General features: G+C 43.7%; 1 protein-coding gene across 1 annotated transcript in view; it reads left to right on the top strand.

Annotated features, from left to right (window-relative positions):
* Nucleotides 1-26,090, top strand: part of LOC142413041 (putative cation-transporting ATPase 13A4) — a 44,653-nt gene extending 18,563 nt beyond the window's left edge. Inside the window, exons 10-30 of the mRNA XM_075509086.1 lie at nt 1,032-1,202; nt 1,640-1,797; nt 5,046-5,234; nt 5,556-5,617; nt 6,303-6,453; nt 7,845-7,931; nt 8,627-8,780; nt 9,377-9,488; nt 11,342-11,466; nt 12,469-12,632; nt 13,721-13,843; nt 14,476-14,555; nt 15,913-15,955; nt 16,868-16,977; nt 17,816-17,912; nt 18,644-18,716; nt 19,968-20,142; nt 20,583-20,797; nt 22,877-22,965; nt 25,111-25,191; nt 25,652-26,090. Coding sequence (XP_075365201.1) covers nt 1,032-1,202; nt 1,640-1,797; nt 5,046-5,234; nt 5,556-5,617; nt 6,303-6,453; nt 7,845-7,931; nt 8,627-8,780; nt 9,377-9,488; nt 11,342-11,466; nt 12,469-12,632; nt 13,721-13,843; nt 14,476-14,555; nt 15,913-15,955; nt 16,868-16,977; nt 17,816-17,912; nt 18,644-18,716; nt 19,968-20,142; nt 20,583-20,797; nt 22,877-22,965; nt 25,111-25,191; nt 25,652-25,873 — 2,681 coding nt within the window. The 3' untranslated portion in view covers nt 25,874-26,090. The remainder of the gene's footprint in view (nt 1-1,031; nt 1,203-1,639; nt 1,798-5,045; nt 5,235-5,555; nt 5,618-6,302; nt 6,454-7,844; nt 7,932-8,626; nt 8,781-9,376; nt 9,489-11,341; nt 11,467-12,468; nt 12,633-13,720; nt 13,844-14,475; nt 14,556-15,912; nt 15,956-16,867; nt 16,978-17,815; nt 17,913-18,643; nt 18,717-19,967; nt 20,143-20,582; nt 20,798-22,876; nt 22,966-25,110; nt 25,192-25,651) is intronic.
* Nucleotides 26,091-27,282: the final 1,192 nt, after the last annotated feature.

The raw sequence follows: 27,282 nt of genomic DNA, 5'->3' as shown, positions 1-27,282 counted from the left end.
AGTAGACAAGATGGACTTTAGGAAGGGCAGTTCATCCTTTTCTTCCTTTCTGGAGTGCAGAATTCAGGAAGGGATCCTCTGATTAGAAAGGAAAGAGTGGACAGTGAAGAGGAGTGAGCAGGACAGGAGAAGAAACAGTAGATAGGAGCAAAGCTGTTCCCACACAGGGCCTGCAGTCTGCTCAGGCTGTAGGGGTTTCTCTAGGTCACTGAATGTCTGGTCGCTGATCGCTGTAACATCTCCAGCCTGCTAGAGTGTCTGTCTAGCCCTCCAGATGCTTAGCCCCACGTTCATGTGATAGCAGTGGAGGAGCCACCAGGTGGGAGAGTTCACTGCAAAGCAGGATTTTTGGTGCAGGAGATGTTCATAGTTCTGTTTCTTGTCTTTAAATTTGGTCTTGGTCTGAATCAAACTGAAACCCACAGTTCTGAAATTTCATGTAAATGAGAAATTCCAGAAACCCCTTTCATTTAGAAAGCTTCAGCTGTCAGAAAATATTTCTTCTGCTTCACTTTAGTGTATCTGCTCTGACATAAACAGGATATTTGTCAGCTGTCAAGCATTGAGCTAAAGGCTCTCCTTTTTACTAAGAAGGGGAAATAGGGAATGTCATGTTTAATCTGCCTAAGGGAATAGTGTAGTGACCTGCACATGAGGTTCAAACTAAGTAAACAACTTGTGGCCATCAAGTGGAGTCGTGCAACACCAGTTCAGTTCTCTTTTCAAGTCTGTGTATCTACAGCCAGGGTTTGGAGTCCTTGGACTGCTTTCAGTTTTCAGACTTACATGTAGCTGTTGTACTGATGCAAAGGAGAGCTTTTCTCTGGCAGAGTCTGCTTGCTTGCTAGGCTTCAAACTCTTACTCAGTCTGAAGATGTCACAATGTAAAAGTAACATTTCTCTAAACTGGTTTGTCTAGTAAATACCTTTAACTTACCATCTAGATGTCTAGATACTGTACTTATTTGAAGGTCAGCAGGCTGATTTTAAGGTCTACTGCAGTTTTCCTCATCTGAGCTAATCTTCCCTAGGGGAAAGTATTCCAGTAACAAAGACCCACTTACCCCAAGCTGATAACTTCAAGCCCTGGAGAATGCACTGTGCAGAGGATTACAAAAAACACATCCTCTTCTGTGGAACAGAGGTCGTACAGACCAAGGCAGATGACAGAGGAGTAGTGAAAGCTGTGGTGCTGCGGACTGGTCAGTCAACACTTCAGTTTGCTTTTCCTTTCATGCTTTATCTTACTGGAACAGTCTGACTCAATGTGCCCAGTCATATTAAGTTAAAGGCGTTAATCCAGATTCACAACAGTCAGATGGAGAATTGATATCCTGGGCTGGGCTAAGCTGTTATGCATTGTTTCAGTTTGCTTGGCAGAACTTTTACAAAAACTACTAGCATATGATTACAAAGAAGAATTTTGCTTTGCTTCTGAGACATTAAAAAAATCCTCCTCCTTAAGACAAAAATAACTTTTTTCTATATTCTGCAGAGTAGGTCACATACACTGAAATGAAAGATCTGGGCCTTCTTTCTTAAGTTACAGAAATTATGAGTCATTTTAAAGCCCTCCATTCTTTGTAGAGAACTTTTGGAAATGTTTTCCCCTTTGAATGATTTTAGTTTGTCTTTCCAGGTTTCAATACGGCCAAAGGGGATCTGGTGAGGTCCATTCTCTACCCTAAACCCATGAACTTCAAGCTATACAGAGATGCCCTCCGGTTCCTGATGTGCCTTGTAGCATTTGCAGCCATTGGAATGATCTACACAGTGTGTGTATTTGCACTTAACGGGGTGAGTTATTAAATGCAGGAGGAATGGTCACACCCAGTTTCAAGAGGCTTGAAACTTGAGTGGCTTCACATACATTTAGATATAAAAATATGGTCCTTGGCACTCTCCTTTTTGCCTTAGTATATGAGCCCATTTTACAATGTAATTGAATTTGTGACAGTACACAAGCTCTCATACATTCAATTCCAAGGTGCCAAGACCCACTGTTTCCCAATAGTAATTTCTTCTGAGGTCCTAGCCAATCCTATGCAAACACTGCTTGTCTTATGAGCAGCCTTCTGTACATGGACTGCCTCTGTTTGTGTGTTGCCTGCCCTGTGCTTGCTGATACGTGTAATTATCAATGCATGTAATTAGCATAATGCTTTCTAGAGCGCTGAAAATGGGAGATCCCAAGAGCTTAGTACTCTGCAAGTAGCTTTTACAGAGTTTTTGTGGCATTTTTTGTACATTCCTAGAAAAATCACAAGTGAGTCATGGGTTAAATTGGACATAGACTGATGTGTCATTGTTAAAAGGCAGCTTTCCAAAAACTTCAGTTTAGATCAAAGACCCATCTATCCCTGTCCACTGTCTCTGAAAGTAACTGGTATCAAATGCTTATGGAAACTGGTTAGGAAGTAGGGCAAGTATAGAACAATTCTTCCCTGGTATAGTCTTCTAACTTCTTGAGTAAGCTGTCTTTTATATCTAGATCATCTAGCTGTAATAGCCACTGAAAATCTCCCAGAGTGTGATTTAATATATTTCTGAATTCATTTATGCCTTGGAGTTGACAGCACCTGTGGCAATGATTCCCACTGTTTCATTATGTACTGCGTTAAAATGTTTTTAAAGCTGCTGTCTAAATCACTGAAGGCACTGGAGATTTTTGTTTTAGAGAAGTAACAAATAGCTGCTTTCTATTTGATGTTTCCTGTACTATTTATGATTTAGAGATCATTGGCCATCCCTTCAGCCACCTTTCTTCCATGTTACTGAGCCCTGAACAGTAGAAGTGTAAACACAGATCCCTGAAATTTACTGATGTTACAAAGAACTCCCTGCTTTCTTCTGCCTTTTTTTTCATATCTTTGTCTAGTCATTTGGGGGGGGGGGTGTAGAACGGAGATAACCTTCACTTAGTTATCACTCGGCTTAATATCATTGAGAGCTTTTGGGAAATAACTTTTGCAAAGCCAACTATCCTGTATCAGTTGAGTCACCCACATCTCCACTGATTTTTTCCAGAGTTCTCCAGGAGGTTTATGGGGTATTAATTCCCTCTGTGAAGACTGTGATAGCTCTTCTCTAATGTGCCCTATACATCAAGGGTCAATTAATTCTGTATTATAATTTTAATCAAGTTTCTCAATGTAGAACTAAGACTTACTGTGTCAGGAAGCAGCAAGGGCCAGCTATTCCATAGGGGAAGGCAAACCAGGAGCCAAGGGTGACCAGAGTACAGGTAGTGCCTCACTGACCAGGGCACAGTCACACAGTATCTGAACATGGTGGGGAGAGCTGGGTGCTGGTAACAGCCAGTCCCAGGCGAGGCAAAGTGGTAAATAACCCAGGCAGACCAGTCAGAAGCAGAAGGAGATGAGGACAAGAGACAAGGCTGTAACACACATCTATAGGTGTCCGTCCAGGAGACAGTGCTAGAGGCAGGTACACCTACAACATGGCTCAAGACAGGGACTGAAGGCCCCAACCTGAGCTTAAAGGGAGCTCCTGAACCCGTGAGCAGAGGGTGTGGGTGGAGGTGAGGCTAGTGAGGGTAATTAAGGCCTATTAGTGCACCTAGGGCCCTGCCATGTTGGTCTCTAAATCTCTGGAGGGTTCGCCTGAAACCCTTTTCAGAACAGTTCACTCATTCTCATGCATCAAGGTCAATGTAAGAAATAGTTGTACACTGTAAACAGTAGTTCTGCAGTTTTTAAAGCCTAATTGTTTTAGAACTTCTTCAAAAACTTTCAAGAAATCATTTCATGCCTTGATAATTATCTGCCAATATGAAGTCCAAGTCCTGAGTTGCAAGTTTGATTCTGCAATTCAGCTTTTGAATCATTTTTCTCCTTTGGAATAATCTACAATCAGTTGGCTCAGAAGATTAATTCCCCTCAGGATTTCAAAGAAAGTGTGTTTAAGAACATATCCTGGTGTCTGCTTTGCAGTTTTTCCTTTTTTTTTGTTTAACTTCCCCCTTGTAATATGTGAAGTACATGCTGATGTTATCACAGCAGCTGAAACTGTCTTGTCAGACTGGTGTAAGATTCAGTCACATGATATACTAAATGCTTTCTCTTCTGTGAGTGTGTTTATCTAAAGGTGGTAAGTGCTTCATTCTAACATAAAATAGATACAAAATATTATCAAACTGGTGCCTTCTGTGGTCTGAAACAATATCAATGAAGGGAGAATGAGAACACGATGGAAATTCAGCACATCAAATGCGACATGATTTATGGTCAAAGTCTCAAGCTCAGAAGCAGTAATAATAGAACTATGATGGTTTGCAGATCCTTCTGAACTGCAAATTGGCTTTAGTTTGCAGTTTCTCAGTTCTGGGACCCCAATTTGAAATGCATTCAATCCTTTAGCAGTGATATCAACTGCCAAGAATAACCATGCCAACATTCAGCATACTGGCAGTCAGTTTTACACCGACCTCTAAGCTCCCAAATTAGAGATGGCTTTTAGAAATGTAACTTTTACTTCCATGTCTCTTCCTGCAGGTAAAAGCAATTTCCTTTCACAACTCCTAGAACATAAGGTCAGAAGAAATCATTAGCTCATGCATTCTGCCCTCCTTTTCAGCACCATCCCATATGTCTCACCTGTCACCCTAACATGGAGTCCAGAGCTATGCCTGTAGGCAGTTGGATGAATGCCCATATGAATGGCAGATTCTTGTGTGCTGTATCATGGGAAACTGGGCTTGACTGAGGGTGCAATAACCTAGCTGGCATGTTTGAACTCATGTGCTTTGGAGGAGACTGTGAGCTCTACCTGGCAGGTTTATTGGCATGGAGAATGAAGGAAGGCCTGGAGGTTGCTCTTTAGCAGTGGTGTAGCCTTAAAACCTTTGGTTAAATGAAAGCAATTAATTGCTTAGGGTGATGAATAGGTGATGGACCATGGGCAGAAAACAGCACAGCCTGCAGCACCTGCAGTGGAGAGAAGGGATGAAGAGGGCTACACTCAGATAATCCAAGCAGCACTCCTTGCTACCCTCTTGCTGATAACTGCCTTTGGTTTTATGTCAGGAGGAGGCAGGAGAAGTGGTGAAGAAGGCTTTGGATGTTATCACTATTGCTGTCCCCCCAGCTCTGCCAGCTGCCCTGACAACAGGGATCATTTATACCCAGCAGAGGCTGAAGAAAAAGGGCATCTTCTGCATCAGCCCACAGAGGATCAACATGTGTGGACAGCTGAACCTCATCTGCTTCGACAAAGTAACTGCTATGTGGTGGTTACTCTCTTACTAGTAATGGGAGCCATGCTAGGGGTGGGAGAGTATGGGTTTTGATCTAAAATACATTTCCATTGTATTTTAGAAACACACTAACCAATCTTGCATACTCAAGTTTGTGTTGTCTGAACAGACACTGTTGCAAATTGTTGGTTTTCTTGGAATCTAGGAATTGGCGGGTAGCAATTTTGCTCTGCACTGTGCTGGCATTTTCTGGACAGTAACTTCTTAAAATAAGTCTTGCTTTTTATTCCTCTTGGAGCTCTCATGTGGGAAGTTAATTTAAATGTACATTTTAACTTAGACTGGCACCTTAACAGAAGATGGCCTGGATCTTTGGGGCTTGCTGCCCTCTGAGAGAAACTGGTAAGGCTCCTTGACACACCAACGGCATTTAAATTTGGTGGGGTAGTGACTGGATTCTCCTCCTAGACATATGAACAAATCTGAAAGACAATTAATGTCAAACAGCAGTTTGAAGTTCCCCATGTTTAGATTTCCAATATTATTTCTATAGTCTCTGGCAAATGAGTTTTTTGCCTCATCCCAGGGGTCCTGCTCCACATGAAAAGATGCAGCCACTGTCGTCATCATTTGGCACAGCATGCCCAGGCAGGGTAGTCTGCAGTAGACATGCTAGGTTAGATCTCAAAGCTGCAGCGGTGCCCCAACCCTTTATGACAGGAAGTCACTGTTACCCACGAGATTGCCGCTCATTTCCTTCAGTGCCCATGTTTTTGCCCATTTACATTTCCAGAAATGTGCATGGAAGTGTTACATTTCCAGAAATGTGCAAAAGGAAGAGATTTTATAATAATCTGTTCCCCTGTCCATCCCAATGGACTCCTTAAGGACGCAAAATACACCTATTCTAAGCATGTGTATCCCAGCCTTTAACAGATGCATAAGAAATAGCTCATGGGGGAGGACACGTCCCCAGAAACATGCTTATGGTCTGACCACAGGATAGGACTTTAACAGCCCCCTGACTCAGGATTTTTTTTTGTTTGGTGTTCTCTGATGATAATTTTTATGTTCTCTTTTGCGTTAGCTTCCAGGACTTTCACAGCTTCCCTGCGGACCGCAGCCTGCCTTGGGGCCCAGCGTTCAGAGCGATGGCGGTTTGTCATTCACTCATTGTTTGGGAGGGCAAGATCCAAGGAGACCCACTGGATGTGAAAATGTTTGAGGCCACTAACTGGGTAAAGCTGTGCTTTGTTGTTATACAAATAGTGGTGGGGAGTTTTGGTGTTCTTGCAAAGGAGAAATGTCCCAAGCCCTCCCATGCAAATATCCACTTCCCACACAGAAGTAAAACAGCTAAAACCCAGAAGAGATACGACATGCTCAGGCTTTTGGAGAAATGTTCCTTGTTTCTGCCTAGGGCTTTCACCTAGGGATGCTTTGAGTACTTAGCTCATTTGACTGGAAGTGGTGGATATCATGCAAACCCCACTGGGGTATTAACTCTGACTGTGGCTGCTGTCAGATAACAGGAAGTCCCAGATGGGACTTATATGCAGATTAAGACTGCTTTTACAGAGCAGGTAACAGACTTTCTGTGAGCTTTGAACTAGATACAAGATTTTGAACTTTGTTAGAGCTCTGTCAATGTGGAGATATTTCTACCATCTTCAGGTTTGAAATCCTATGCCGCTATGAAAGGACTGCTTTCAGTCTCTGTCCCATTACCTATAAACAGCCATCAGTGTTGCCATTTATTCTCTGATCAGTTGTGGGGGTGGGGGGTGGGGAGGAAATAAGCATTTATGAAAACTAAAAGGCCGCAAATCTGAGATGGATAAGAGGAAAACAGCCCATAATTACCTGGTGGAAGGTATAGCAACAAGCCATTACTGATGCAAGGTAAGAGATTCAGGGCAGGATTAGCTAGTTATGTGGGTGACAGCATTCATGCTTAACACCTGTCTGTTTTGTACCTGCAAAATATGTAAAACAGCCAAGTTTCAAGGAATAAACTATCCACTAATGACAGGAATTAGAGGTGTTTTTCCCCAAGGGCATCACCTTTGCTATCTCAGCCTTAGCCTATCTCATCAAAGTTATAAATTAAAAAGCAATAATCCTGTTAAATAATTCCTGTGAAACATGAATAATTGTGTGCCCTTTCACACCATAAAATATTTTTGTTCCTCACAGTCATGTTGTGATGATTAAAGAACCCAGTTGATTTGTGAAGTACTTCAAGAGCAGAGGATGGTGCTTTCTACATTAATACAAACTCTTATTTATTATTTTCCCATTGGGTCTATGTTATATCTAAAGATTTTTGCATATTTAAGTGGGTCATAATGAATAAAGGACTTATTGTCACTGAGAGGACATAATCTATTTGCTGTGCAAGAGTACAGCAGGATCTTAATGAAGCTGGTGAAGCTCTGGATTTGATTGCCAAGGGAGGCAGTGGGTTTTCCATTACTGGAGCTTTTTAGTGTGAGATCAGAAAAACACTCCTCAAAAATGAATAAGATACCTTGTTTTGAGGGAAGGAAAAGCTCTAAATGATTCCTTGAGGTTCCTTTCAGCTCTACTGGTGCTATGATCTGAAAGATTTTTGTCTTTCAATACACAGGTGATAGATGATTCCAGTGGACACCAGATTGAAGGTCAAGGATCCACACATGCCAGAGTTGTTAGACCTGGGCCTAAAGCCAGCAGTGTAAGCTCCTTGCAAGATTCACATTCATGATCAAGTTAAACTGTCAGTGTAAGAGTTATCTTTCATTAGAGAAACACTTGGTTGTCCTAGTCCAAGACAGCTCTTCCACACTTCGTCTTTCTTGTACTGCCTGCAGAGAGATTGCCTTGCTCTCTCTGTGGAGCTCTGCCTTGGGGAGCTTGCTGCTTACACCAGAAGCAGGGGGATGCTGGATGACAGATTGTCCAGCTCAGGAATTTGCCTGTCCTGGTGGCTCAAGACTCAATCCAAACTCAGCTGAGTGGTGAAGACATCTAAAAGCACTTGGGACTGCAGTGGAGTCTGGTAGCTGATGTCAGACTGTTACTGGTGACATACACCAAGGGGGGTGCTTTCAGGCATCCATTTTCCCTTTGCAAGACCAATGTAAGACCTAGCAGAGTCTTGTTAAAGAAAGAGGACTAGTGAGTTCCTTTCAGTAAATTACATCTAATAGTCTGCTAAAACTGTCAGTGAACATTTCCCACTGCTTAAGCTAAATATTTCTGTACAAATTTCACCTCCTCTTTACATACCAGTCCTTTCTGTCCCACTGTGACAAATCAGCCCATTATACATGGTTAGCTTCTTACCATGGCCCAAAGGACAGACCTAAAATCCTTTGCCTGAGTTTAAAATCCTTACTGCAGTATCTAATGCACTTGCTTTTCTCCTAGGCCCCAGTGGAAGGAGTTACCATTTTACATCAGTTTCCATTTTCTTCAGCCTTGCAGAGAATGTCCGTTATTGCTCAGGAAATTGGTGGGGAACAACAGGTCTTCACAAAAGGAGCTCCAGAAATGGTAGCCATGTTATGTAGAGCAGAAACAGGTAACTAACATTTATAAATGCTTCCTAGAAACGCTTATGTATAAGTGACTTTTGACGGTGCAATGAAGTGGAAGGTCCAAATGAGATTTCTGGGTCTAAGACTTTATACTTCAGTCTCAAAAGTTAGAGTCTCTCCGTTGTGCTCCAAGTCTAAGGCTAAGCTCTCATACAGCCCTTCTCAGCAAAGAAGGACTGCTAAGAGATCAAAGCAAGTACCAACTTGTACAGGGTGTACAGTCTCTGCCAGAATAGATATTTGAAAAAGTTGTCTGCTGGTCCAGTATACACCAAGAAAAGTTTTCTTTTTTTCTCCAAGCCTTGGGAGGGCAGCTAGAAGAGCACAGCTCCTTCATAACACACTGGAAGAAGGTAAGTCTTTGCTGAATAGTTTAGGATCCTAAGTGCAAAATGACAGAGGAGAAGCAATGATTTTCTTATTGAGCAAAGTTCAGTTCAGCAGCTTTCCTTGATGTCCTTGGCCTATTGGTAGACTCCAGGTGTGCCTGCCCTCTGGGACAGGAACCTTCCCTGCTCCAAGGCTTCCTTTTATTAGAAAGCAATCGACCTGATGGTCTGTCTTTTCCTCTTTTGCACAGTCCCATCGAACTTTGAAAGCAAGCTTCTGCTCTATACAGCACAGGGCTTTAGGGTCATCGGACTGGCATGTAAATCTCTACAGGCAGGGAAGCAATCTACTGATCTACCAAGGTAAGCCATAGACTGCTTCTTATCAGCCACATTCAGCTATGGGCTAGTGGTGCCTCGCATAGTACCATTACCACAACACCCCTGCCAAAAGCAGAGCTGTAGTACAGAGTTTTGTTAGATTTAGGCCAGAGGGAATTGATTTAAATCTGTATATAGGTCTGTCTGAGAATGGGTAGAGGGCACTTCACTACCCCATCCTTACCACATGTGCCCGGAATCCTTAAACGTTTCTTAACAATGGATCAACATAGGAAGTATAACTCTAGTACACTCTGAAGTCTAGTACACCCCTCCCTCAGTCCATCATTTCTACCAATTTTCTTGCAGATTTATCCAGGCTTTCAGTTGAAGAGAAGTCTCTTTCTTTTTTTTGTTATCCTGGCTCCTTGATTAAGCAAAAGCAGCTTATGACCCCCATTACACCGTCTATTCTCTAGCCGAGTCAAAGTCAGCAGACTATCTGCTGCTGCTGTCTTGGTCCAATCCTTTAGCTTTCTAGCTTTAGCTTTCTTTAGTTTCTAGAGAAGCCAGCAAACTCTTCTGCTATGCTCATGGTATTAGTTTTCTACAAGCCTCACACAAGAACACCTACACATGAATCCATATGCTTTTACCCAAATCCCCCTAGCTTTTGCCTGATACTCCAGAAACATCACTGCTGAAACATTTGCCATTATTTAGCATCTGCTGTCCTCTCTGTTTACTAGCTGCAGGTCCTAATCCAGATGAGGCTCACTTGCTCTTTCACAGGGCTTTTTGCTTTGCTGAAAGGGCCAGTGACACCGAGGCAAAGTGCAAGTGGTTTGTTTAATTCTTGTGACAGGTGTCATAACAGACCTATCCAACCCAATGAGCAAATGTGTGCGATATGGCCCAGGTTTTGCAGTTGCGTGTGCAGTTATAGCATGCGTGATGTATATGCTGCCAGGAGAAAAAAGAAAACTGGAGGTCAAACAAAAGATCCACTGTGAAAACAGTGACTATTCAGGCACCACCTAACTCAGCTACTCTGACTGCCATGCCAGTGTTTGGCATCACCTCCTCCTTACTACAATGGCTAAAATAAGTGTTTGAAAGCTTTTCTTTTTTTCAGACTTCAGATCAACCTGTCTCCCTGAGAGACCTCTAGTTTATGACTCGGGGATGGGATTGTTTACCAAATTCTGTTCTCAACTGCATGTGTTCAACTGTAAAAGAAGCAATAGCACAGGTGTAAAGAAAATAGTAGGAGAGAACAGAAACGGAGTTTCCACTGAGCTGTTTGCTGAGGTCCTACTGGCAAGAGTAGCAGATACGTATACTAAGGGTGTTTCTTTGATGTACAGTCCTCAAATGAGAAGGACTAGTGTGCATGAACTTTCCAAATCAGACCACCACAGTTTGGGAATCCTGCAGGGAATTCAGGGTGCTTTTTCGTGCTGGCTAAGGATGCTGCATGAATGGAAAACAGTCCCACTTATCCATCAGGCTTCATGTTGGTATGTGGAGCAGGTAGATCAAAATTGGCTCTTTTTTGATTTGGTAGTTAAGCACACATGAGCTGGAAGCTGGCTATGTACTGAACTAATTCTTCAGAACAAGGGAAGAAGAGAATAGAAGGATGAAAAACCAAGTGAAGATCCTCCATACCCAACCAGCACCACTTGCTGCCAGTGGGAAGCAAGCCCTGCTGGTGATGAAATAGCACCACAAAAGAGAGACAGCCTGGGACTGCTGAAAACTAGCAGGTTATTTTAATTCTTTTGAGTTAGGTGGGATGGTTAACAGTTATAACTGGCTATCAGCAAATTCAGTGCAACAACAGGCCAAAGGCAAAAAGAAGAATTAAATCTCTCTCTGTTCTTCACTCTTAGGGAGGAGGTAGAATCTGATCTGACATTCCTGGGCCTGCTGATAATGGAGAATCGATTAAAGAGGGAGACAAAGCCTGTCCTGGAAGAGCTCAGTGCTGCCCGCATCAGGAGCGTTATGGTCACAGGTATCTAAAAAGGGTGGACTATTTATGCGGCCGCTGGCCCAGACAGGGAGTTCAACTATGTTTGAGTGAACAGTCTGCTGCTTTGTCACCACCACTGGTAGAAAGGCACAGACATTTGTATCTTTCAGACAATTATAGTCCAAGAAGCATCTGTGTTGTAGTAATAATGTGAGCTGAACCACGCAGGCTTATATCCCTGACAATTTCACCAGGCTGTGTCAGATACCTAACTCTTAATCTGTCCCACTTTCACCACAGATCAGAGCCTTCCTGTTCCTCTGATGCTTTCCAGTGAGTCCATTTGTTCTCCCTGGTAAGGTTATCAGATGACATGCACAAAGACATGTCATGCAAGATCGCCTCTTTATAGGGCCTCATGAAATCCTGTTGTCATCAATGAGCAGAGATGGAGCATGGATGCCAGGACAAATCACTGAACTTTATGACGTCTGGTAACTCATGCCTACCAGTCCCTATTTATCCCATTTTTCTCCAAGGGCTGGCTTGGATTTGGCTAGGATAACCCCCAGTTTTTCCATGGTCCAAAGACATTTTTCCAGGAGTCACACAGATCTTGTCTTCTTGGGCTTCACCCCTTTCAGCACGCATCCTACACCAAAGCCATCTAAGGCCAAATAATGAGAATCAGTGATACTAGCAGCAACTTAGCAGTGAATCTCTTAATGTTTTCTGTCTAAAACACATAATCTAGGAGCTCATTCCCCATCTGGATTTATTCAAGCTGAAGATGAAAATATTTCATCTCTAGATGAAAATGAAAATATTTCATTTCCAGATGAAAATATGTTTAATTATTGAGACAGACCTCATCTGCAAAGTTTTGATCTTTATCAAAAACTTTCTTAGGCACAGACACTGAAATCTTACTGATTCTTGCAGATATATTTGAAAACTTGGAATTCAGGAAAAGGCTAATGTTTCCTCCATAAACAATTCCTCATTGCAGAAATTTTTAGGTAACACTCCCCTTGATTTTTCTAGGTGACAACATTCAGACAGCTGTAACCGTTGCCAAAAACGCTGGGATGATTTCTCCAACAAACAGAGTGATTCTTGTGGAAGCAAACAAAATACCTGGATCTTTTTCAGCATCTATAACCTGGAAACCACTAGAAGGAAACAAAACTGAAGATTATGGAAGCCTGGTAAGCATATAAGAAGCAGGTGGTGTGCAGCAGGAAACCAAACTAAGCTGGAATGCTTTAAATAATGCGGTGGGATTATGCTAGTATAACAGACACCAGTCATTCACCATCATCTGCATGTCAATGTTATGTGCTACAGAAGTGTTTTAAAAGAAGGGATCTTTATAAAAATGTAGAGCTTCCTTCCCTAGAGCTTCTTTCCCTAGAGCTTCCTTCCTAGCATATTATCTTGTGAACACGTTTTTGCTAACTGCCTACTAGATTTGAGAACAGCTTTGCAGAAACCCAGGAAAAAGATTTGTCTCTAGCCCTCAAGCTTAGTTGATGCCAGTTTAAAGCATGTTTCCTTTCCCTGCAAGGTAAATTTCATCGTATAGATGTGGAATTTGTGGAACTGCACTGAATGAACCAGCCCTGTTCAAGCAGGTAGAGAGTTAGCATACCTGCATACCCCATACCTGCAGAACTAAAACACAGATTAACTGTTGAGAAATTGCAATATACACAGTGAAACATAGACTAGCTATGCTAAGAAATTATATTTCATCAAGCATCTCCACAAAGAAACTGAGACAAAGACCAGTTACTCTCCCTGAAGAGTATGTCTGAAGGTGCTGACCCTTCTCTGAGGAGTAGTGGAGTCAGGCAGATGGTAGGGAATCTCTGCAGAGGCTGTTGAGGGGCTCCTTTCTACCAAAGCTCAGCCTGAGCAGCATTTTCACTGTATTTCACTGCAAAAAGGCATGCCTAGCTATGGTGCTCATATGCTTTCTCTAGCCCCTCTCACTCACAGTGCAGGCCACCAGACTGGCACTGTTGCATAAATTCTATCAAATGTGGCAATGCTGAGGGCCAGCTTTTAAGATATATGAAAGACTCAGTTCACACTGAAATTAATGGCATTATATGCCTAAATCCCTTTACAAATCCAGGCTAAGGCAATGGGCCTTGAACCCAGGTCTCCCAGAGTCTTCACAAGTGCCCTCCCCATGGTATGTCCTTTTCTTTGTCTGTAGTAGTGCTTGTGTAAATGCACACAGTAGCTTTTGAGGGCCTGGGAGCAGCACTCATTCTGTCTTGTTTTATAGGAGCATGACAGTCAGACTGAACGAAGAATCAGGCTGGCATTGGGATCAGGCCAGTATCATTTTGCCATGAGTGGAAAATCTTATCAAATTATAGCACAGCATTTCAGGCACTTACTTCCAAAGGTAAGATCTGGATTATTTAACTGGAGTAGGCTTGCCATTCAGTAGATTTGGATTGTCCTGATATAATTAGCTGAAGAGATCTGTACCAGGACATCTTTTGGGAACAATTCTGACCCTAAAATACTTATGGGCTGGATGAATCTCTGATATTAATGTATGGGGAAGGATCTGAAAATCCCTGGATTTTTTCTGCACGTGAGAGGAGCAGACCTGCCTCATAGTGTGAGGACATGACTTAAAACGTTTGTGCCCATATGCCTGGCCCTTGCACAGCACTGATTCTGTCATGTTTTGGACAACAGGAGAAAACATGGTATTACACAGCATGCAATTCAGTATGACTTGTCTGTTTTATGGAAAGGATAGTCTCATGAATTCTCTTCTAGTAAATCCCTGCCTGGTAATCTGTGTTCATCAGGTAACTCGAATGACACACCAGGCCTCTTGTCCTTATTGGGATTGTTATTTTTTCAAAATATTAATTAAGATACCTTTTATCTTTAATCATCAGCCTTTCCTGCTTTGGAGTCTAGCGTCAGCTTTTTGGAAATGTGAATTTTTGGTGGTTTCTATTCCAGATTATCACTGAAATCACTGTGATTCTTACCTCACTTCCTTTTTTCTCCTTACAGCTCCTACTGAATGGAACAGTTTTTGCTAGAATGTCTCCTGGTCAGAAATCCAGCCTTGTAGAAGAGTTTCAAAAGCTGGAGTAAGTTCATAATGAGCACTAAGAGTTAGGAAGTGTTTGATGAATTTCCAGGCTTGAAAAGAGTCTAGTAAGAGCTAGCTTTTGTTTAACATAGTGTTTCCTGGAAGTGCACAAAACTGAAACTTCCACAGGCATACAGCTTGTCAATTAAATTCCAAAAGCCTGTTAAAGAAGAGATACTGAAGTCCATGTTGGTTTGACAACCCATCAAAGACCTAACACTCCCATGATTCTGGGTTTCATTTGTTCACATCATCCTTCATTCTTACTTCTCTTTCTGGTCCTGAAGGAGGGGCATTTGTCTACCCAAGATTTTTGGGAATATCTCCCAGCACTGCAGCTTCTCTGATGCTAACAGTCTTTTTACTAAGTCTATTGCTGACTCAGTGTGGTGTGTTAGAAAACATGGCAGGGCAGTCTGGATTGGTATGCCGCGTGCTGCTCACAGTCATAGAGGTGTATATATATTCCTGAGTCCCAAGTGTCTTGTTGCCTGTTACTCAGCTGTTTCCCAAGTCTTTTGAACACCCCCACCCTCACCTCAACTAGCTAGCCCCTGGTCTTGCCCTAAAGCAGGGTACGCTTTAGGCTGTTTCAGATTATCAGCTTGGTGTGAGCAGTTGTGAGCACCCCAACCACTGTCTGGCCTCCCTGGACCAGCATCAATGCCTCCCAGTGAGAACTTCCCCTGCACCGAAATCCAGGACACAGTAGTGAAAGACACAAGTGAGTCAGCTCCTGAAGCACTAGGCTAATTTTACTTGGATGCTGCAGATACAAGGATTTACTTTTAGGGCTCATCATTTCACAAGGTTATTTCAGCCTCAGGGTGGGGAGCTGTCTCCAGATATCCTGTTAAGCCCATGTTCTCCTTCTCTCTCTACTCCAGCTGCCTCTATCACTTTCTGTCTGCCCCAGGAGATTCTGGCAGGACTGGACCCCAAAGCAGAGTCCCCATTCATGTCCATTCCCAGTGAACATGAGGTACCAGTGCCTGCAATCCTTCCTTTATGAGCAGGGCTGTCACCATTAGCCCTTTCCTCTGTTATGATTGACCTTAAACCCAGTGAGGGTGGGAGACTGAGTCCGTTGTAGCATAAAACTTCATGCTAATGTATTCTTCAGTCTGTCACAGCAGAAACTCTTTACTGTAGGCACATATGAGGTGCAAGCCCAAGGCTCATGCACAGTCCAGAGTCCTGGGCTTCTATTTCAGTCTTTCAGCTTTTCAGAAGGGCATTTAACAAAAAGCTCACTTGACTTGCATAAGTGACTCACACAGAGGAGGCTCTGATTCCCTCCTGTTTATAGGTCTCACTCTCCCCGGAACTGAACTGTAGGTCACTTTATTTTTCAGTTACTTTGTGGGCATGTGTGGAGATGGAGCCAATGACTGTGGGGTAAGTGAAAATTCTTTACCATATATTTATTTAAAAAATGAAAAATGAATGCAATGCCAGTAGAATATCCCAAACTGAGCACACGTGGGAGATGGGAGTGTTCTGCTTATTCACAGAGCAGCTGTACTGGCACCAGTACTGATTCAGGCCTGATCCCACAGTGTGGTCCTTACCATGCAAGAGCTGTCCTAGGCAGAGAGTGTTGCAGTTTGTGGTCTCAAGGACTGATTCATTTCCTTCACAAAAACCACCAGAGGATTCTCCAAATCCTCCACTGGGGTTTCTGTCAACATCTTCACTGTCTGGGGGTGGAGAAGACTAGGGTGAGAAGGAGTTTCCATGGGGAACAGCTGTAGCCCTACAAGTTTTTTGTAAATGTGCATTTTAGAAGTGCAAGAAAGTTTTTTTTTTTCCAAAAGGAAAGGTCCGTGTTCTGGAGGGACCCATAACTCCCTTCTAGGCAGGTTCAGTTCACTCCACGACTTCACACATCCTTATGGCAGTGAGAGCAATGCCACGTAGGCAGTGAAGCACTCACTTGCCCTAACACAAAGTCCCAAGGATTCTCCTGGGGGAAGCAAGCAGAGAGCCGAGACTGTCTACATAAGGGGTGACTGCAAATAAGTGCTGACAAAGGAGGCAGAGCCAAACCTGTCTTCTGCAGCTGGTAGTGGATGGCTTTGGGGTCTGTGGAAAATTGATTTTCCCATGCTGTCATCCCCATTCTTCTTCTGGACCCGATGCCTCAACCACATCCCACTGGAGGAACCTTTCGGGTGGGGCACACCAAGGGAGTGGAGAGGGACTGCTGTTCACAGGATGTATCCTGTAATAAGGGGTCACTTCTTGGCTGACATGTCAGTTGTTGTGTCTTCCTGATTTGTGAGTGCTGAAGAAGAATGTGACTTTCAGGCTTTGAAAGTGGCGCATGCAGGGATATCACTGTCGGAGCAGGAGGCGTCTGTGGCTTCACCTTTCACATCCCGAACCCCCAGCATAGCATGTGTGCCAGAGCTAATCAGGTAAACATGGATTTTTGTTTCCTATTTCATAAAGGAGACAGTTCCCACTCCTCTCAAATATTAGTGTTGGGTGTTCCCACCAGGCCAGAACATACATATCTAGAGAAAAATAAATGTCTTTGACCTTGAAATTGCCATTTGCCTAGTTCCCATCTAAAATTCCTTTAAGATATATTAATTCCCTCAAAACGACAGGAGGAGGGCATCTACAGCTGAGCTTTATGTCATTAGCAGTATTTTAAATACAAAAGAAATAGCAAAATGAACAATGCTCCATAAAGCTGAATCAAATGTCCACAAATCAACCTGTTAGGTTGAGTTGTCCACAAATCAACCACTACTGTTAGGCCCTGCCTCTGATACCCTATGCAAGCAAAACATTAGCATCTGTTATGCCAGGGTCTTGATTTTGCTTACTGGGGCAGATGAATAACCAGGGAGAGTGCGTTACCCTCGTTGGATACTATATGTTCACTGCAGGAGGAGAGGACTTGTTAGTTTGAACTCACTGAGCAGCTGCTTGGCTTTGTGTATTTTTCCTCACATGGAGTTGTCACCTGCACTATGAATGTCAGCAGGAAAACTCACTGGGGTAAATTGTAGTCTTGGGAACATAGATGACTGGGATCAAGACCTTTTGCTTGCAGCAAGATTTCTGCAAGGGAAGATTTTACTTTCATTCAGGCCATATTTTATTTATTTCACCTCCCAGCAAGATACTTGCAGAGACTTCTCTACTTGTGACACATGCCTTGTTTTTCAACAGCGTTTTGAGAGGACTGGCAACAGGAGCAGACCCATCACCTAATTGCTGTCCTTTATTCTTGTCTTCACACAGGGAAGGCCGTGCTGCCCTCGTCACTTCCTTCTGCATGTTCAAGTACATGGCACTGTACAGCACCATTCAGTACCTTGGTGTTCTCCTGCTGTACTGGGTATGTCTTGGGAACGTGTTGGCTAGAACTGGATGAGCTACTACTCCCTTGTAGGAGAAACATGGCATAAAAGCCACAATAAAACGAGGGTATGGAGCCTTACCTTTATCTGAGCTGCAAACTTCTGCGGCGTGATCATATGGTCCTCCTGTACCCTCAGCTGAAAACTGGAAAGATTCTTCCCATTAACTTCAGCCAGTGGGCTCAAGATCCAAGCTGGGCAAAAAGAAGGCTGAGATACTGAACTGTATTTTGGATGAGGGCATATGTCTGTGAAAAGGGAGAATCTGGCATAAGCATATGCTGTTGCAGTTTATTCAGCATTTAAAGCATGACTTAACTTGACAGTAAGCAAAATCCCCTGGAGAGCCTTAAAGCACTTTTGCATGGCTTCTTCCCAAATAGAGAGGAGGGCTTTGCATTCAGAAGTCACCCAGCATTGAGAAAGCAAGTCTCTTCAAATAGCCTTCTTTTTTATTGCATTGAGTGAACTGGAAGCATCGTTAGTCTGAACAATGCACAAAATCAGAGTATTCACTGCAGGCCCAATGATGACGAATCTATTGGCAGGGTGGTGGATTGTGTGGTCCCCTTATCTGCTGAGTAGCGTTTCAGAACAAACAGCAGAGCATTAGCTTCATGAAAATAATACAGCTTTCTGGAGATGATATAAACAAGCCCATGGCAAATGTCTGATTTGTGATTTTTTTTCTTTGTGTTCCTCTTTTCAGCAACTAAACTCCTTTGGGAATTACCAATTTTTGTTCCAAGATCTGGCTATTACCACTGTAATTGGTGTGACAAGTAAGCCCCTTAGTCATCCTCTATATTAATAAGAGAATGATCTCAAATATTTTTCACCTCCTTGGAAATGCATAATTCTATGTACAGAAAGGAAGAAAAGAGAGACTACATAGAGTACAGGATGTTTAGATTAGTAGAGGAGGCGTCTTGTTTGAGAAAAGCTCTGAAATAAGATGGGTAATTCTTAGTGGTGCATTTGCTGAGCATGTAGGTTGTTGATAACTTGAATGTTTTTTCTAGAAGGAGTAAAACCAGACCTAATGCAGTGGAAAGTCTATTCAGGCTCTTTCCTGTTGACTTAGGAAGGCAGATTAAGAAGATACTTAAGGATCCATGCCCAATTGAAAAAGTGTAGGGATTGACTGTTTGGAGTCCAACAGTTTGAAGCTGTGTAGGCAGGAGGCATGAGAGGAAAGAGAAATGAAAATAGAGAAGAAAGAAATGACAGATGTCAGACACTACAGAGCAGGAAGTTGTAAGACAAGAATAAGAGAGGAAACCAGTGCTGGAGGGGAAAGAGAAAGAAGGGGTTGTTGAGATAGAGTAAATGCAGGGAGAGGTTTAGAAGCAGGAATGGCAAGGGCAGGGGCATGAAAAGCATATAGCAAAACCATATAGCTGTCGTCCATCCCTGCTGGAACATGGACAACTGGAAAAGGCCTTAATTAAATCAAGTCTAAAAAGGTTGGCCACAATACCAGGTGCCAAAAGCTACCTTGCTGTAAGTAGCCCATTTGGAACACTGCATCAAGGCTTTCTGTATAGCTCTTTTACTCAAAGTCTGGATAACTTTCTTAAACCTAAGAACAGAGGAAAACCTCTTGGGTCAGATAATGCAGTCCTCTACCAGCTGAAATAGCCAGGCAGTAGGTGCTTAGTCCAGGAGGATGCACAGAACATGGGCAACAGAAAATCCCAAGCCACAGTTGACAAGTGACAGAAAGAGAATAGGAGAGCTTGAGCATATCCTTATATCCTTGGGTCTGACAGTAGCCAAATAAAATAAAAAGTCCAACATTTTGTTTTCCAAAAATGCCTCATGATAGTCAGGTACCATTAATTAACCTCTTCTGTGGCCAATAAGATTTTGTAAGAAAACAGCTCTGTGTTTTGTACTTGATACAGTATTTGTATGTATTATAAAGAACATTATAGACTGTAAAAGTGCTGGCCATTGGTAACAGTCAGTAATATACAGCAGCACTGCTTGTATTTTGGACACACTAGTAAACATCTCTGTGCATGTTTCAGTGAGTTTCACAGGTGCCTATCCAAAGCTGGTTCCCTACAGGCCTCCTAGCCAACTCATCTCACCCCCGTTGCTGCTCTCTGTTGTACTTAACATCCTCTTCAGCCTCAGCCTGCAGATCTTTGGGTTTGTGGTGGTCCAGGAGCAGCCTTGGTACTCCAAGACCGATATACATAGGTAGGTCTCCTTCTTGGGACTCTGGGTGACACAGGGCAGACCTAGTGGGACAGGCCTGCATGATACTATTGATCAACTTAACTACAGGCCTGATCAGCAGCTGCAGCCAGACCCTGTGCTTCCCCACAGAGTGCAAACACATTAACCAGTGTTGTCTGCAGGTCCCTAAGCTCTCCAGCAAGTCTGCTGTGCAGCACAGTGCATGTGGTAAGAATGCTTCTGTTGAGCACAAAGAGGAGTATTTGATTGCAGGGAACACCAGGGTATCCAGCAAGCTCAACCCAGTGGGTAAGATTGAGGACATTGCCAATAACCTACATCCTTGTGACAGCAGGAGCAAATCATAGCTGTGAGGGAGGATTCCTAATAGTGGTAGTGGAAGCTGGGGGAAATAACCAGGACAGTGACCATTCACTGACCAGTGTGACACTCTTTTTCAGTGCCTGCCTCTCAATGAACAACCACATCGAGAATTCGTCCTCTATTTCCAGCCTGGGGCTCCATGGGATGAGAGATGGAGCCCATGGGCAAACGGACAATGGCTACAAGAGCTATGAAAACACCACAGTGTGGCTGCTAAGTACCATCAACTGCCTCATCGTAGCACTAGTGTTTTCCAAGGGAAAGCCTTTCAGGCAACCCATCTACACAAACTGTAAGCATGGGGAGTGTCCTGGTTTCAGCTGGGATAGAGTTAATTTTCTTCCTAGTAGCTGATATAGTGCTGTGTTTTGGATTTAGCATGAGAATAATGTTGATAACACACTGATGTTTTAGTTGTTGCTAAGTAGTGCTTGCACTGGTCAAGGACTTTTCAGCTTCCCATGCTCTTCTGGGTGCACAAGAAGCTGGGAGGGGGCACAGCCAGGACAGCTGACCCAAACTGGCCAAAGGGCTATTCCATACCATATGACGTCAGGCTCAGTATAGCAACTGGGGGCAGTTGGCTGGGCGGTAGCAATCGCTGCTTGGGGACTGGCTGGGTGTTGGTCGGTGGGTGGTGAGCAGCTGCATCACTTGTTTTTTTTTCTTGGGTTTGTTCCTGTCTCTCTCTCTTGTTGTTTTCCTTTTCATTACATTCCCCGCCCCCTGTTATTAAACTGTTCTTATCTCAACCCATGAGTTTTCTTACTTTTGCTCTTCTGATTCTCTCCCCCATCCCACCGGGGGGGGAGGGTGAGCAAGTGGCTGTGTGGTGCTTGGTTGCCGACTATGGCTAAAACACGACAGGGAGAGAGGGAGGGATCTGTGAGTAAGTCAGCTCAGGAGGTCAGTTCACTAGAGAAAAATTAAAACTTGACCAAAGTGATGCCAGCCAAAAAAGCAGGAGCCCAATATTAGACTTCTAAATGGTGAAAGGCCACCTTTTCAGAAGTTTTAGTGCCAGTGGCATCCTGTAACCAGCAGCTCTCTGAGCTGGACCCACACTTTATGCTTCTGTACTGTTAAAAACCTGCCCCTGGCATTTAGATTTCTGAAACAGGCAAATGGAGTTTGGTAAAAACTTTTAAGGAGTAGCAGGAAGGTGCTGTTGGCTGGCAGAAGTATCATGTTACTTAAGGCAGCCTAAATGAGACACCTCAAGAAGAGCCAGAATTAGGTGGTCTCACTTTGCTTTAGTCTTTAGAATAACTCTGGAAGAGCCCTTTGCCGGTCTCCCCAAAGCATGCTGGTTGGGCAGTATTTGAGAGAACTCATGTTCAGGGCATTCTTTTGGGCCCATCTGAGAAGAAAACGTACAATGAAATCTGCGCATTTGCAGAGGCCCTGTTTCCTATTCCAGAACCAGAGATGTTTAGCATTTGCTAACTCTGTGACCAGTAACTTCTTTAAAGAGGGAACATCAAAGGAGGCAATAACTTGAAGGGGCTGTAGTGAAGTCTAGTAGGTCTGTTCTGCCTCTGAAAGACTGTCATGCGAGGGGAATATGAGCACATGTGATTGTGGCAGTTCTGGAAGTTGCAGTGAGGTATAGGAGAGCTGTTCTTTTTCTCTGTGGGACAAATCCTGCAGCTGTCTCTCAGGCAAAGCTCTGTTCAGTTCTGTTTTGGCTGAAGAGTTAAATTAATGCTGCAGGTTTCATGGCTTTGCTGTTTTGGTATAGTAATAGTGAGGAGGGGACGTTCCTCCCAGATAGCAGAAGAGTGGGTCATCAGTCTCCCAGAACCAGGCAAAACCAGAGTGAGTGGCTGGGGGTTTGAAGTTTGGTGCATGCCAGCTGAAAAGAAAATGAATTTACTCATCATTGGAACATTTGCCTACAGATGGGGAGGGCAAGAGATTCTCCATTACTTAGACTCTTTAGATCCTGATCTAGAGCAAAGTCTTAATATCACTGAAATTGAGAGCAGAGTCCTAATCATATCAACAAGAGCAAGACTACATGCTGGACATTTTTCTGAATGACAGGAGACACTGAGCTCAGAGTGAGACTCACTGGAAGGCTTGAAGGCTTCTCAGATGTGAGAGGTCAGATCAAATGTTCAAAATAGTTTTTTGGCGTTTTAAATCTGTGGCTACAAGGCATGTCCCAGCCTCACAAATATCTGCTTGACTGAGTAAAGCTGGGGTTTTAGTCTGTTCATTTTTCTTTTGCTGAAAGTTCCTTCCTATCTCATGGATTTTTTTTTTGCCTGTTTGACAGAGAAAATGATTACAATCTTCTGTAGTAAAGGCAAGCAGCTGAGATTGCTCATAAACCTGTGGGTTTATTTGCTTGTTCTTGTCCCTTCAGATGTGTTCATACTGGTGCTCATAGGGCAGCTGGGCATTTGCCTCTTCTTGATGTTTGCTGATATTGATGATCTCTACTCTAAGATGGATGTGAGTATTGTTCAAAGGTGGGTTTTCTTCCTACTGCCAGTCCCGTTATAAGTGCACTGGGATTGTTTTTAACAAAAGGCACAGACTTTTGCAGGGATATGTGGCACCTCTAAAGACAAATAAAATTTAAAGAGATGGATTTTAGATGATGGGATTGAAGAACCTTTTGGAGATATGGTAGCTCCAAACTAAGATCGGTGCATTCTGATACCTGGACAGCTACACATGTATGTTTGATTGTTTTAGAGCATTGTCCATGCAACAGAAGATGATATCACTAAGCTTACCGTGCTTGGTATATTGGTGGCCTGATAGTTGTGAAGCCAGGAGAAGAAAGGGGCTAGGCCCTGCAAGTTTAAACTAAAGCACCATGCACTTGTGTTTCTCAGGCTGTGCTACTCTGCACACAGCTCCTCTTGCAAAGAAAATCTGCCAGTTGGCACTCACAGCAGCTCTCAGTTCTCAGTCCGCAATATTTTCAGGCTCCCTGTTTAAATTTCAGACAGCCCGCAGTTTCCTAAAGCAGCATTTGGGTTTAGAACAGCTGTAGAGAAATACTAGTGGGGCTGTAATGGCAACAGAAGATCTATCTTGATCCTTGATTAATAAATACCAATAGGACTTGCTTATTTAGTCTGGCAGAACGCAAGCTGGGAGTTGCCTTGTACAAATCCATCCTCGGGGAAATGTACGGGAAGGATAAGATCCACATCAGCTGTAGGACAGGGTTGTCAGTGGACCTGGCAATTAGTATGTTGAGGCTGGGAGATGTTAACCTCCTCCACTGTGACACTCTCAGCCTTGTGGTAGGAGTCACAGGAACAAAACAACAAAAGCAACACACGGCTATTTTTTCAGTACATTTGTAATCAGAACAATGAAGTGTGGTGGCTTTGGATAACAAGTACTGAACATGATGCTGCTTCCAGTCCTGTATCTTTGCATGACAGTTAGCAAGTGGATTTAGAAATGGAAATAATCAAACATGGGAAGAGAAACATAGACGAGGGGAACGGACCTGGATTTTGAATACCAAGCAGCCTAGCTAAAGCTCCCTCACCGTGTAACTGTTCCCAGAGCAGCGGCTCAGCGAGCAGACCCAGTTAAAGCATCTGCCACGAGGTGGCACTTTAAAGCAAGTCTTAGTCTTCTTGTGGACTGTGGTGACACAGGACATTGTCAGCACTGCAGCTGTGAGGGGCTAAAATGCCTTTGGGGAGAACTGCAAAACTCCCAGGCTGTCTGGAGGGAATACACTGGATTTGCTGAGAAGAGAAAAGGAGGGAGTGGCAATAAGAAACTCTGCTATAGCCTAGCCCTGGAGAAACTGCTGATCCAAATTTTGGATCTGAGCTGCATCTCCAAAATAAGTTGAGCTACAGCCAGAAAGCCAGTGCTGCCAGCTGTGGGAAGCTGAAGCTGGGTTTGGAGCTGAAATACTCGGACTTCAAACTATTTCCTATATTAGAAAGAAAGGAAGCATTTAGATTTCCTGTTGCAGTTCTGGAGTATGGTTTTCTCTGCTGCATCATAAGTTTAAAAGCACCTTTATCAATAATTCCTCAAGACAAGTAGCAATATTGGCTCATCAGCAGTGTACAGCCAGTGTGGGATCCTGGCTTTTGATGACACAAAGCTGGTGAAGGGTCTGGAGAACAAGTCCTATGAGGAGCGGCTGAGGGAACTGGGGTTGTTCAGCCTGGAGAAAAGGAGGCTGAGGGGAGACCTTATCGCTCTCTACAACTACCTGAAAGGAGGTTGTAGCGAGGTGGGTGTCAGTCTCTTCTCCCAGGTAGCAAGTGATAGCACGAGAGGAAATGGCCTCAAGTTGTGCCAGGGGAGGTTTAGACTGGATATTAGGAAAAATGTCTTCACCGAAAGGGTTGTCAAGCATTGGAACAGGCTGCCCAGGGAAGTGGTTGAGTCACCATCCCTGGGGGTATTTAAAAGACGTGTAGATGTGATGCTTAGGGACTTGGTTTAGTGGTGGACTTGGCCATGCTAGGTTTACAGTTGGACTTGGTGATCTTAAGGGTCTTTTCCAACCTAAACGATTCTATGATTTTATGATTCTATGACACAAGCTCCCACCAGTGTCTAGTATGCACACATGTTGTTGAACAGCTTCTCCTGCTTTTTTCCCAGCTTGTTTGCACCCCTACCATGTGGCGGATCTCCATGGTGATAATGCTTGCAGTCACACTTGCTGTGTCCTTCCTTGTTGAGGTGAGCATGCTTCATTGAATGTACTGGTCAGCACTAATTGGAGAGATGAAAGGGTCAGGTCTCACTCTTTCTCCCTCCTCCTCAGCCAGCTTGGGAATATCTAGTAAAACAGGAGCCATTTCTGCTACCTTGCCCTTACTCTCTTTCCTCAAAGCCCCACATCTGAATGATCAGATATAAGGGAATGCAAGGCCTAGCCACCTTTTCTTTCCTCTGGTGAGTGGGATGTATCAGGCCCTGCCCCAGGCTAGAGAAATATGGGCAGTCTTTGGTGTTTTCTACTCAGATCCTGAGGACTGCCAGGAGGAGCTGGTCCCAGTTTTCTGGTGGAGAGCTCTGGTGGAGCTAATATGAGAAGTGGTCAGTAAAAGGCTATTTAAGGGTTGTGGATGAGCAGGTTGAAGAGGGAAATCTGCTGTTCAGGTTCTCCAGAATCTTCCTTTTGCTCTTGCTTTTACAGGAAGCTGTCATCGAGAATAGACCATTATGGCTGCTACTGAAAAAGACCTTCCGGTACCACTCAAAGAGCCATTACAAGAGGCTGCAGCGAGTGTTGGAGCAGGACTCAGCCTGGCCACCTCTGAATGAAACCTTCTTCTCAGATTCTGTGGCAATATCAGTAGAGGGAAATATGGGAGGCCATAGCAATCCAACATTTGACAGCAATGAGGACACACTCTGAAGGAAACTGCAGAGGACATGTGTCCAGGACAGTTGCAGTTGGCTGTAGAAGGACTGTCTCAGAGATACAAGAAAAGAGGAAGGACCGATCCATCACTGCCTCCCCATTCTGAGACTAACCATCTCTGGCTTATTTTTAAATTCACTGGAAGCAGAAAAGCTGGCTGCAATAGCATAATGCCACAACAGTGTTTCTCCTGTCCCCTTGCCCATGTATGAATGGCTGCCAGCTGTTAAATGGAACAGCTTGCTGAATATTGGCAAAGTATTCACAGTTGAAACACCCCATTGCTGCATCTCTCTCTTGAACTGCAGTATGCGGTCCATAAAGGTGGGGGCTTCTCCAGATGAGAAGTAGCTAATTTAGATACCAGCACCCCTCTGGGGAGATCCCCTTTGAGAAAACAAGTAGAACTTACTCCTGATAGAGGCTGCTGAACACAGGCAGGTCCTGGGATTCCTATAGCTCTTGGGATTTCAGATACTGCTATCTGGTGTCTGGCATTTGTTGGGGTTTTTTCCCCTTCTGGCAATCCTTGGCTTTCTGGAGCTGGAAGGAGTTGCAAATAGCCAAAGCCTTCTAGAAGCATCCACTCCCAGCACAATTATGCTCTTCCCATGATGGGAACAATGCAGAGCTCTATTGCTAGCTCACTGCTGCCAGGCAACCTGTTTGCCTTCTTCTCAGTTTAAAACATGTGGTACTTGCAATTTCTGGGTGAAAAATCTATTGACCTACAGAGCAGAATTATTTCATTGTTTAACAATTCTTTTTTGAGGGATGTATTTGTTTGGGATATCAATTTTAAAATATTAGAATGAAACACGTGATAATTGCAAATTATGATCTCATCCTGTGGGTCTACAAGGACACATTGTCCCTTGTGGTGTGAGCTTGCTCTACTAGAGCTGATGCTGCACAGCTGGGCTGCCGCCTGGCATCAGCTCCTGGTTTACCAGTGCCAAAAGAAGCAGACATTGAAGGCGTTACTACCCCCAAGGGCCTAGGGCCTGAATTAAAAGACAGGGAGCCAGCTAGGTCTCAGAATAATTTTATTCAATTCTGTGGTGTGCTCTTAAGTTGAACCATCTGAGGTTTTGGCTCTGGTTTACAGCCATAATTTCACATGCTACACACCATGTGTCATTCATCAACTCATATCCCTCACCTGTTAACCTTTGATGGTGACTTCTATTCGCTCTGCTGTGCTGCTTCTGCCGTACGTAAATGTGATAGCACTGCACATTTCTGCAGGTTTTACCTACTCAAAAAAAGCAGCTTCTACCAGCGCATATTCTCTTAGCCCTTTGATGCTAGGCTGACTTCCTCCTCACCGTATTTTGCAATCTCAGTCCCCAGCTCAGTAAAACAACAAGATATCAGTCAGGGAGGCTTTGGACCAAGAGGAA

The sequence above is a fragment of the Mycteria americana genome, chromosome 7, assembly GCF_035582795.1.
Source record: "Mycteria americana isolate JAX WOST 10 ecotype Jacksonville Zoo and Gardens chromosome 7, USCA_MyAme_1.0, whole genome shotgun sequence".
NCBI lineage: Eukaryota > Metazoa > Chordata > Aves > Ciconiiformes > Ciconiidae > Mycteria > Mycteria americana.
This window is presented reverse-complemented; position numbering and strand designations above follow the sequence as displayed.